Source organism: Anomaloglossus baeobatrachus, chromosome 8 (genome assembly GCF_048569485.1).
Source record: "Anomaloglossus baeobatrachus isolate aAnoBae1 chromosome 8, aAnoBae1.hap1, whole genome shotgun sequence".
In the NCBI taxonomy this organism is placed as follows: domain Eukaryota; kingdom Metazoa; phylum Chordata; class Amphibia; order Anura; family Aromobatidae; genus Anomaloglossus; species Anomaloglossus baeobatrachus.
Window position 1 is genome coordinate 53,184,817 of NC_134360.1, and position 12,280 is coordinate 53,197,096.

The 12,280-nt window shown below is 50.3% G+C and overlaps 1 protein-coding gene across 1 annotated transcript; it reads right to left on the minus strand.

Moving 5' to 3' along the window:
* Window positions 1-225: 225 nt before the first annotated feature.
* Window positions 226-4,937, minus strand: BORCS6 (BLOC-1 related complex subunit 6). Its single transcript, XM_075321621.1, has 4 exons — window positions 4,781-4,937; window positions 1,793-1,947; window positions 1,541-1,624; window positions 226-403 (listed from the first exon to the last, which is right to left on the minus strand). Exons 1-4 carry the CDS (start codon window positions 4,809-4,811, stop codon window positions 278-280), a joined length of 396 nt encoding a protein of 131 aa, XP_075177736.1. The 5' UTR covers window positions 4,812-4,937; the 3' UTR covers window positions 226-277.
* Window positions 4,938-12,280: the final 7,343 nt, after the last annotated feature.

Genomic DNA, 12,280 nt, shown 5'->3' on the forward strand with positions numbered 1-12,280 from the left:
GCATTACCTTAAAGGGGAAGTCACCCTGAGAATGGTCTGTGCAGAGTGTCCCCCATTATCGGCAGCCTCTGGTGCCCTGACACATATCCGCACAACATAGGCGTGCCCCTGTCCTATTAGTTCCATTCATGAACCAGGAAGCTCAGGATGATCAGACCATGGATGAGGTGCACGCAGCTCCTCATGTCTCTTCCCTCTGTATACAGACCGTTCAGGACTCGCTCATCAGTGGTGCAATAATACATTTATTAAAAATATAATCCTCATTATCAATAACTTATTTACACAACGTCTCAAACATTTCTAGCGTGCGCTTAATCTCCCGGATCTGCTTAGCCAAAGCGTGAATGGGCTGCATGGACCGATCCAACTCCTCACAGCGAGCCATCAGCGTGTACATCCCCTGAGGAAAGAAAAGGATCAATGGACAGAATAGTGAGTGCAGCTCTGGAGTATAATATAGGATATAATATAGGATATAACACAGGATTACTACAGGATAAGTAATGCAAGTACACAGTGATGCCAACAGCACAATAGTGAGTGCAGCTGTGGAGTATAATACAGGATGTAACTCAGGATCAGTAATGTATGTACACAGTGACTGCACCAGCAGAATAGAGCATGCAGCTCTGGAGAATAATTCAGATTACTTATCCTGTACTCATCTGGAGTTAGCTCCTGTTCTATACTCCAGAGCTGCACTGTACATACATTACTTATCCTGTACTGATCCTGAGTTACATCCTGTGTTATACTCCAGAGCTGCACTCACTATTCTGCTGGTGCAGTCACTGTGTACTTTGGATCAATACAGAATAAGTAATGTACACAGTGACTGCATCAGCAGAATAGTGAGTGCAGCTCTGGAGTATAATACAAGATGTAACTCAGGATCAATACAGGATAAGTAATGTATGTACACAGTGATTGCACCAGTGGAATAGAGCATGCAGCTCTGGAGTATAATACAGAAGATTACTTATTCTGTACTATACTGCAAAGCTGCATTCACTATTCTGCTGGTGAAGTCACTGTGTACATATTACTTATCCTGTACTGGTCCCGAGTTACATCCTATATTGTACTCCAGAGCTGCACTCCCTATTCTGCTGTTGCAGTTACTGTGCACAACTCTGGATCAATACAGGATAAGTAATGTCCACAGACTCCACAGCGATTGCAGCTCTGGAGTATAATACAGGCTGTAACTCAGGATCAGTACAGGATAAGAAATGTAATGTATGTACAGAGTGAGTGCAGCTCTGGAGTATAATACAGGAGGTAACTCAGGATCATTGCAGGGTAAGTAATGTATGTACACAGTGACTCCACCAGCAGAATAGTGAGTGCAGCTCTGGAGTATAATGCTGGATGTAATTCAGGATCCGTACAAGAATAGTAATTTAAAGATCGTCTGCCACTGATGGAAAGTCAATCACAAATTTCTAGGAGGAATAACCCAAATTAGAATTTTAGAAGCTTTTCCAGGCTAGTGATTTTCTGTGGTCCCCACCTCCTCTGCTGTGTTGTCACTCACCTTGATGCTCATATCCACTGACTCCCCGAGACTGTCCACAGAATCCCTGTACGTCTGGATGTAGCCCACGCTGAGCGCCGTCATCTGAAAGTAAATGTGTCATCAGCGCTGAGCAGTGAGTGGAGACGCTGCAGATTGCGCCACTCTCTGGGGTGGATGCGTCCATCCGTATGTGGGGCGTAAGCGGCATTTATCGGATCATCATGGAGCACCTGCCGCACTACACAGGATGACGCTCGCGGACCCACTTACATTTTGGATTGTGCCACTCAAACTCTTCATCATCTGATCGACTTTTAGTGCAACTTCCTGAGTGAGGATCTCCAGGTCCTTCAACACCTCCAGGTCGATGGGGGGGATGTCGGCTCTGCTCCTCTGCAGCGCATGATGGCGGACATTGGCATCAGCTACCAGAGGGGAAAACCAGGTATTAGATGGTATTTGTATGTATCAGACCACTCATCACAGCTCCCAACGCATCCCACACAAATCTCCAGAGCGGACCACCCTCCCCTGCAGTAAAGGGTTTCTTACGATTATATCCGACCCTCAGACCTAGGCGATTGTTGTGCTTTACTGCTCTGGCCCCCGGCTGCTGCTAAACCACAGCCCTCATCCGTTGGCAGGGAATGCTGGGATTAGAAGTTTTGGAAACAGCTGCATTAAAAATGTCCTCTAAGGCCTTGTGTACTCTGTCTATATGGCCCCTTCACACGCACGTTTTGCACGTTTTGCACGGTTCGTGGTGTGGGTTCAGCGTGTGCGATCTGTGATAGCACACGGACAGCAAGAACTTCTATACTCACCTGTCTCCGGCGCTGCTGTCTAGAATGCTGCTTCCGGGTCTGTGGTGCAGTGAATATGCGGGAGCATAATGAGCAGGCCCGGAAGCAAGTGACAGCAGATACAGGAGAGTATAGAAAATCATTAGATTTCAAAGACGTGTTTTCTCCAAATCAGTGTGAGGTCCGTGTGACACCCGGGTGCCGCTGTCATGTCGCCATGTGGAGCACATAGACACATCTGTGAGAAAACAGGGATGTGCGCGCAGAACCATTGATTTTAATGGATCAACATGTGTCCGTGTCTCCGGTATGTAAGAACACAGACGTCACATGTACCGGAATCATGGATGTGTGAGGGAGGCCTTACTACATTGTCCTGAAGAGTCTGCCTTGTTTTTTCACCAGTCTGCAGCACATTACACCTCGCTCCCCCAGTCTACAGCACGTTACACCCTGCACCCCCATACACAGTCTGCAGCACATTACACCTCGCTCCCCCAGTCTACAGCACGTTACACCCTGCTCCCCCCATACACACTCTGCAGCACGTTACACCCCCGCTCCCCCAGTCTGCAGCACGTTACACCCCTGCTCCCCCCATACAGTCTTCAGCACCATTACAACCCGCTCCCCCAGTCTGCAGCACGTTACACCCCGCTCCCCCCATACACACAGTCTGCAGCACATTACACCTCGCTCCCCCAGTCTGCAGCACGTTACACCCCTGCTCCCCCCATACAGTCTGCAGCACATTACACCTCGCTCCCCCCATACAGTCTGCAGCATATTACACCTCGCTCCCCCCATACACAGTCTGCAGCACGTTACACCTCGCTCCCCCCATACACAGTCTGCAGCACATTACACCTCGCTCCCCCAGTCTGCAGCACGTTACACCCCGCTCCCCCCATACACACAGTCTGCAGCACATTACACCCCGCTCCCCCAGTCTGCAGCACATTACACCCCGCTCCCCCCATACACAGTCTGCAGCACATTACACCCCGCTCCCCTCAGTCTGCAGCACGTTACACCCCGCTCCCCCAGTCTGCAGCACATTACACCCCGCTCCCCCCATACACAGTCTGCAGCACATTACACCCCGCTCCCCTAAGTCTGCAGCACGTTACACCCCGCTCCCCTCAGTCTGCAGCACGTTACACCCCGCTCCCCTCAGTCTGCAGCACGTTACACCCCGCTCCCCCAGTCTGCAGCACATTACACCCCGCTCCCCTCTTTCTGCAGCACATTACACCCCGCTCCCCTCAGTCTGCAGCACATTACACCCCGCTCCCCTCAGTCTGCAGCACATTACACCCCGCTCCCCCCATACACAGTCTGCAGCACATTACACCCCGCTCCCCTAAGTCTGCAGCACGTTACACCCCGCTCCCCTCAGTCTGCAGCACGTTACACCCCGCTCCCCTCAGTCTGCAGCACGTTACACCCCGCTCCCCTCAGTCTGCAGCACGTTACACCCCGCTCCCCTCAGTCTGCAGCACGTTACACCCCGCTCCCCTCAGTCTGCAGCACGTTACACCCCGCTCCCCCAGTCTGCAGCACGTTACACCCCGCTCCCCTCAGTCTGCAGCACGTTACACCCCGCTCCCTCAGTCTGCAGCACATTACACCCCGCTCCCCCAGTCTGCAGCACGTTACACCCCGCTCCCCTCAATTTGCAGCACGTTACACCCCGCTCCACTCAGTCTGCAGCACGTTACACCCCGCTCCACTCAGTCTGCAGCACGTTACACCCCGCTCCCTCAGTCTGCAGCACGTTACACCCCCGCTCCCCTCAGTCTTCAGCACGTTACACCCCCGCTCCCCTCAGTCTTCAGCACGTTACACCCCGCTCCCTCAGTCTGCAGCACGTTACACCCCGCTCCACTCAGTCTGCAGCACGTTACACCCCGCACCCTCAGTCTGCAGCACGTTACACCCCGCTCCCCCCCATACACAGTCTGCAGCACGTTACACCCCGCTCCACTCAGTCTGCAGCACGTTACACCCGGCTCCCCCAGTCTGCAGCACATTACACCCCGCTCCCCCCCATACCCACAGTCTGCAGCACGTTACACCCCGCTCCCCCAGTCTGCAGCACGTTACACCCCGCTCCCCTCAGTCTGCAGCACGTTACACCCCGCTCCCCTCAGTCTGCAGCACGTTACACCCCGCTCCCTCAGTCTGCAGCACGTTACACCCCGCTCCCCTCAGTCTGCAGCACGTTACACCCCGCTCCCCTCAGTCTGCAGCACGTTACACCCCGCTCCCCTCAGTCTGCAGCACGTTACACCCCGCTCCCCTCAGTCTGCAGCACGTTACACCCCGCTCCCCCAGTCTGCAGCACGTTACACCCCACTCCCCTCAGTCTGCAGCACGTTACACCCGGCAGCTCCGGACACTTTGCTGTGATACACATGATGACAGGCCCGTTTTCCCGCCGCCCCGCACTCACTCTCCCGCTCCGCGCTGGCCTTGGAGCTCATGCTGACGGCGCCGTCCTCGCCCTGTGCTCCCGGCGGTCGCGGCCTCACATCCCGGTACCGGAGCCGCCTCTTCCTCACAATGGAGCCCGGGGCTGCGCTTCCCGTCAATCACGGGGGGCCCCGCCCACTACAACTTCTCACTCTGCGCCATCCAATCCGCTGCGGCAACGTCGGCAAGGGCGGGGTTAGAGGAGGAGTCAGTGGAGTTTTCAGGTTGTTACATTGTATCAATGTTTACAGGATTCTATTCTGATTCATAAATATTTACACAATGATACAAACGTGTTCTGTCTCTTCCTATCACCTGATGGCGCATGGGGGGCCGCAGGGGGCGCAGCATGGCCTCAGAGAGCGTCACTGGGACTCAGGTCTCCTGATTGCTCTTCAGGGTCCCCACAAGTATAAACATAATGGGCTTTTCTGGGAGTTACAGATCTCCACGCCCCTCCAATGGGGATGGCTGCCATGCTATTATTTCTCCAGCAGTGATGACATCACGTACATCACATGACCAGCGCAGCAGCCAGTGATTGGCTGCAGCAGACACATGACTGTACAGCGCATCATCACAAAGGGACGTCAAAAAAATGGAGGGCAACGCCGCGCCGCCATAGAGGATTTACCTGGAAAGTGTTTGGAGTTTTTTAGATTTTCACATTTCCTATTGTTAGGCTCATTGATGGCCATTGCTCGGGGTCAAGCTGTGAAACAGGGAGCAACGAGGGTCACAATTCCTATTGTATACAGTTAAGGAATTTGAAGATGAAATGATCTCTAAAAGGCATAAAGTAAAACATGACGCATTTCCTTTTGTATTTTAGGCACAAAAAATATATATTTTACATTTTAAAATTAACAAACAAGGAAAATGAGTCTATGCAAAAGTCTGAACACCCTGCATGGTTAGTACCTAGTATCACCCACTTTGGCAAGTATCACAGCTCGTAAATGCTTTTTGTAACAGACAAGAGTCTTTCAATTCTTGTTTGAGGGATTTTCATCCTTTGTTCCTTGGGAAAGTCTTCCAGTTCTGTGAGATTACTGACTCGTCTTCCAGTTCTGTGAGATTTCTGGCTCATCTTCCAGTTCTGTGAGATTACTGACTCGTCTTCCAGTTCTGTGAGATTTCTGGCTCATCTTCCAGTTCTGTGAGATTTCTGGCTCATCTTCCAGTTCTGTGAGATTTCTAATTCATCTTCCACTTTTGTGAGATTCCTGGCTCGTCTTCCAGTTCTGTGAGATTCCTGGCTTGTCTTCCAGTTCTGTGAGATTCCTGTCTAGTCTTCCAGTTCTGTGAGATTCGAGATTCCTGGCTCATCTTCAAGTTCTGTGAGATTCCTGGCTCGTCTTCCAGTTCTGTGAGATTCCTGGCTCGTCTTCCAGTTCTGTGAGATTCCGGTCTCATTCAGTTCTGTGAGATTCATGCCTCGTCTTCCAGTTCTGTGAGAGTCTTGGCTCATCTTCCAGTTCTGTAAGATTCCTGCTTTGTCTTCCTGTTCTGTGAGATTCCTGGCTTGTCTTTCAGGTCTGTGAGATTCCTGGCTTGTCTTCCTGTTCTGTGAGATTCCTGGTTCGTCTTCCAGTTCTGTAAGATTCCTGGCTCATCTTCCAGCTCTGTGAGATTCCTGGCTTGTGTTCCAGTTCTGTGAGATTCCTGGCTAGTCTTCCAGCTCTGTGAGATTCCTGGCTCGTCTTCCAGTTCTATGAGAATCCTGCTTTGTCTTCCAGGTATGTGAGATTCCTGGCTCATCTTCCAGTTCTGTGAGATTCCTGGCTCGTCTTCTAGTTCTGTGAGATTCCTGGCTCGTCTTCCAGTTCAGTGAGATTCCTGGCTCCTGTTCCAGTTCATTCCTGGATCGTCTTCCAGTTCTGTGAGATTACTGGCTCATCTTCCAGCTCTGTGAGATTCCTGGCTCGTATTCCTGTTCTATGAGACTCCTGCTTTGTCTTTCAGTTCTGTGAGATTCCTGGCTTGTCTTCCAGTTCTCTGAGATTCCTGTTTTGTCTTCCTGTTCTGGGAGATTCCTGGCTTGTCTTTCAGTTCTGTGAGATACCTGGCTTGTCTTCCAGTTCTGTGAGATTCCTGGTTCGTCTTCCAGTTCTGTGAGATTTCTGGGTCATCTTCCAGATCTGTGAGATTCCTGGCTTGTGTTCCAGTTCTGTGAGATTCCTGGCTTGTCTTCCATTTCTGTGAGATTCCTGGCTCATCTTCCAGCTCTGTGAGATCCCTGGCTCGTCTTCCAGTTCTATGAGACTCGTGCTTTGTCTTCCAGTTCTGTGAGATTCCTGGCTCATCTTTCAGTTCTCTGAGATTCCTGTTTCGTCTTCCAGTTCTATGAGATTCCTGGCTTGTCTTCCATTTCTGTGAGATTCCTGGCTCATCTTCCAGCTCTGTGAGATCCCTGGCTCGTCTTCCAGTTCTATGAGACTCGTGCTTTGTCTTCCAGTTCTGTGAGATTCCTGGCTCATCTTTCAGTTCTCTGAGATTCCTGTTTCGTCTTCCAGTTCTATGAGATTCCTGGCTTGTCTTCCAGTTCTGTGAGATTCCTTGCTCGTCTTCCAGTTCTGTGAGATTCCTGGCTTGTCTTGCATGCTCTGCTTTTTTGAGGTTTAGCCACAGATTTTCAATGATGTTAAGATCAGCGGACTGTGAGAGATATTGTAAAACCTTCAGCTTGCCCCTCTTTAGGTCGTCTATTGTGGATTTTGACGTGTATTTAGGATTTTTATCCATTTGCTTTGTAGAAGCAATCCTCTTTTCAACTTCAGATTTTTTACTGCAAATTTCTGAGAGCTGGAGTTGCGGTACATTGCTGTTGTTGTTCAGAGACACCTGCACAAATATGGTTTGCGTTCTCACCATAACATTCAGCATCAGAAGTATGCAAAAGAAGAACTAAACAAGCCTGATGCATTTTGGAAACAAGTCCTGTGGACCATCGATTATTAAAGGGAAACTTTCAGGTGCAATATGCACCCAGAACCAGGAGCAGTTCTGGGTGCATATTGCTAATCCCTGCCTGTGTCCCTGTATCTATTAGCATAGATAAAGAGATCTTTAAAAAAAGTATTTCTAAAGATCTTTAATCATATGTTAATGAGCGAGGGGACTAGTTGCAAGGACGCCCTCTTAGCATGGTAATACGCCCACAGGGGGGTGCTAACATGCTACTCAATGCAGAGTCATCAGCGGTGACATGCGTAACTGCGTCTGCTGTCTCCGCTGTTCAGAAGTCACTGGCTCTTCCAGTCATACGCACTAGACCTTGCTGAATCTGGGACGAGTACACCCGGCTTCATACTGTGCATGACTATAAAGTTGGTGTCACACACAGCGACGGCGACAACGACGTCGCTGCCAAGTCACCATTTTCTGTGACGTAGCAGCGACATCCCGTCGCTGTCGCTGTGTGTGACATCCAGCAACGACCTGGCCCCTGCTGTGAGGTCGCCGGTCGTTGCTGAATGTCCTGCTTCATTTTTTGGACGTTGCTCTCCCGCTGTGAAGCACACATCGCTGTGTGTGACAGCGAGAGAGCGACGAACTGAAGCCAGCAGGGAGCAGGAGCCGGTGTCTGGCAGCTGCGGTAAGCTGTAACCAAGGTAAACATCGGGTAACCAAGGTGGTTACCCGATATTTAAATTAGTTACTAGCGTCCGCCGGTCTCACGCTGCCAGGGCCGGCTCCCTGCTCCCTGCACACGTAGCCAGAGTACACATCGGGTAATTAACCCGATGTGTACTCTGGCTAGGAGTGCAGGGAACAGGGAGCCGGCACTGGCAGCGTGAGAGCGGCGGACGCCAGTAGCTAAGGTAAATATCGGGTAAACAAGAGAAGTGCTTTCCTTGGTTACCCGATATTTATCTTAGTTACCAAGCGCAGCATCGCTTCCACGTGTCGCTGCTGGCTGGGGGCTGGTCACTGATCGCTGGTGAGATCTGCCTGTTTGACAGCTCACCACCATGTAACGACGCAGCAGCGATCCAGATAAGGTCAGGTCGCCCGCCGTGATCGCTGCTGCGTCGCTATGTGTGATCCCAGCTTAAAGGGGGCTTTACACGCTACGATATCGTTAATGTTTGGTCGCCGGGGTCAAGTTGTTAGTGACGCACATCCGGCGTCATTAACGATATCGCAGCGTGTAATACTTACCAGCGACCTTAGGCGACCTCAAAAATGGTGAAAATCGTTCACCATGGAGAGGTCGTCCCAAAGTCAAAAATCGGTAAGGGTTGTTTAGCGTTGTGAGTCATCGCTCATGCGGCAGCACACATCGCTGTGTGTGACACCGCAGGAGCGAGGAACGTCTCCTTACCTGCCGCCGGCTGCAATGCGGAAGGAAGAGTTGGGCGGGATGTTACGTCCTGCTCATCTCCGCCCCTCTGCTTTGATTGGCCGGCCGCTTAGTGACGTTGCGGTGACGTCGCTGTGATGCCGAACGTCCCTCCCCCTTGAAAGAGGGATTGTTCGGCAGTCACAGCGACACCGCCGACCAGGTAAGTATGTGTGACGCTGCATAGCGATAATGTTCGCTACGGCAGCGATCACAAACAATCGCATGTGCGACGAGGGCGGGTACTTACACGGTCGCTATCGCTAGAAATTGCTAGCGATATCACTACCGTGTAAAGCCCCCTTTAGTGTCAGGGACTTTTGAACAGCGGAGACAATGGAGACAGGTACACATGTCTCCGCTGGTGATGCTGCATTGAATAGCAGGTTAGCACGCCCCTGTGGGTGCAATACTATGCTAAGAGGGCGGACTAGTCGGGGGAAGTAATGTCCTTGCGACTTGTCCCTGGCCTCATTAGCATATGATTAAAGATATTTAGAAATACTTTTTTTTAAAGATCTCTTTATCTATGCTTCTAGATACAGGGACGGTTAGGCAAGGGTTAGCAATATGCATCCAGAACTGCTCGTGGTCCTGGGTGCATATTGGACCGGACAGGTTCCCTTTAATGATGTTCAGATCAGGGGATAGTGAGGACCATTGTAAAACCTTCAGTTTGCACCTTTTGAGATCGTCTATTGGGGATTTTGACGTGTGTTTAGTATCATTATCCATTTGTAGAAGCTATCCTCTCCTCTCCTCTTTTCAACTTGAGCTTTTTTCACAGATAGTGTTATGTTTGCATCAAGACTTTGTTGAAATGTCATTGAATCTATTCTTCCCTCTACCCATGAAATGTTCCCTGTGCCATTGGCTGCAACACAACCCCAAAGCATGATTGATCCACCCCCATGCTTAATGGTTGTCGAGATACTCTTTTCCTGACATTCTGTGGCCTTTTTTCTCCACACATATGTTTGATCATTGTGGCCAAAGAATTCTATTTTACCCTCATCTGTCCACAGGACTTGTTTCCAAAATGCATCAGACTTGTTTAGATGTTCTTTTGCATATTTATCACTCTGAAATTTATGGTGAGGACGCAGGAGAGGTTTTCTTCTGATGACTCTTCTATGAAGGCCATATTTGTGCAGGTGTCTCTGAACAGTACAACAATGGACCACAACTCCAGAGTCTGCGAAATCTTCCTGAAGGTCTTTTTCCATAAAGCAGGGTTCTGATTTGCCTCTCTTAAGCGGGCTTTACACGCTACGATATTGCTAGCAATTTCTAGCGATATCGTACGCAAAAGCACCTGCCCCCGTCGTGCATGCGATTTCGTGTGATCGCTGCCACAGCGAACATTATCGCTACGGCAGCGTCACACACACTTACCTGGCCGGCGGCGTCACTGTGACTGCCGAACAATCCCTCCCTCAAGGGGGAGGGACGTTTGGCATCACAGCGACGTCACTAAGCGGCCGGCCAATCAAAGCGGAGCGGCGGAGACGAGCGGGACGTAACATCCCGCCCACCCTTTTCCTTCCGCATTGCGGCCGACGGCAGGTAAGGAGACGTTCCTCGCTCCTGCGGTGTCACACATAGCGATGTGTGCTGCCGCAGGAACGACGAACAACATCGATAATCAACCATTACCGATTTTTGGTTTTGGGACGACCTCTCCATGGTGAACGATTTTCACCATTTTTGAGGTCGCTTAAGGTCGCTGGTCAGTGTCACACGCTGCGATATCGTTAATGACGCCGGATGTGCGTCACTAACAACGTGACCCCGACGATAAAACATTAACGATATCGTAGTGTGTAAAGTCCCCTTAAGGCTATGTGCGCATGCAGCACCTTTGTTGTGACCACAAAGATGCACATTTTTGGTCCCAAAAAAAACGCTCCCTCAGCATGCATTTTTCGTTTTAGTGCATTTTTATTGCATTTTTGCAAAGTGCATTTTTTTTAAGTCAAATCTATTGACTGGAAAGGCTCAGAAACACTGGGAATCCGCAGAAATAATTGACAAGCTGCATCTGTGTGGTAACCACTAAGATGGAGCCAAAAAAAAGCTGCAACGCGCGGACAGAAAAACTGAAATCACATATACTTTGCTGGGGAAGGAAATGCATGCAGTTTTGGGTCCAAAACTGCACCCAAAAAACGTGCAAAAGCGCAGCAAAAAGCACAGCTTGCGCACAAGGCCTAACAATCCTACGAGCAGCTCATACAGAAATGTTGCTTGGTCTTCCAGACCTTATCTTGACCTCCACTGCTCCTGGTAACTGCCATTTTTTAATTACATTTTAAACTGAGGAAAGGGCAACCTGAAAACGCTTTTCTATCTTCTTACAGCCTTCTCCTGCTTTCTGGGCCTCTACTATTTACATTTTCAGAGTGCTAGGCAGCTATTTAGAATAACCCATGGCTGCTCTTTTTGGCACAAGGTTAAAGGAGGCTGGGATTTTATAAAGCTGTGAAATTTCCATTACCTGGCCTTTGCTAACGATGATAGTAAACAAGCCATAACCCTAACAGGCTAATTAAAGGGAACCTGTCATCAGAAATTTAGCTTTAAACCTAAAAGTTTCCCCCTCTGCAGCTCGTGGGCTGCATTCTAGCAGGTTCCTGTACTTTTTGTGGCCCCTTTTAAACCAAATGAAATACTTTATAAACTTGTACCTTTTTCTATGTAAATTTTGTAAATCGTCCATGGGGGCGAGCTCTCTGCTGACCGTTGCTGTTCCTCCAACAGATTTACGCTGCCCCCCAATGCTGAATTTCATATCTCAGGATGCCGCCCCTGGGCGCCCGTGGCTCCGCGCATGCGCGGTGCGACTGTAGTGGGACTGTGCACTGTGTGCACGTGTGACCGCTGGTGACGTTTTGCGCAGGCACGAGGTTATGGGCGGCGCTGTGAGTATCATCAGCAAGTGCCACCCATAACCTCATGACCGCACTTTCCCCTCTTCCTCCAGCGTTCTGCGCAAGCGCTTGCTGGCCAGATGACCCGACGTCACCTCTTTCCCATCTTGCCCTGCTGCAGGGTAAGATGGGAAGGAGGTGACGTCGGGTTATTTGGCCGGCGAGTGCTTGCGCAGAACGCTGGAGGCAGTGGGGGAAAACGCGT

Excerpts from the sequence above, each read along its gene's own strand:
- BORCS6 (XM_075321621.1), bottom strand. The coding sequence starts at position 4,811 with ATGAGCTCCAAGGCCAGCGCGGAGCGGGAGA. Across the intron at positions 1,948-4,780 it reads GGCCAGCGCGGAGCGGGAGA|CTGATGCCAATGTCCGCCAT; the intron begins GTGAGTGCGGGG and ends CCCCTCTGGTAG. Across the intron at positions 404-1,540 it reads CAGTGGATATGAGCATCAAG|GGGATGTACACGCTGATGGC; the intron begins GTGAGTGACAAC and ends TTCTTTCCTCAG.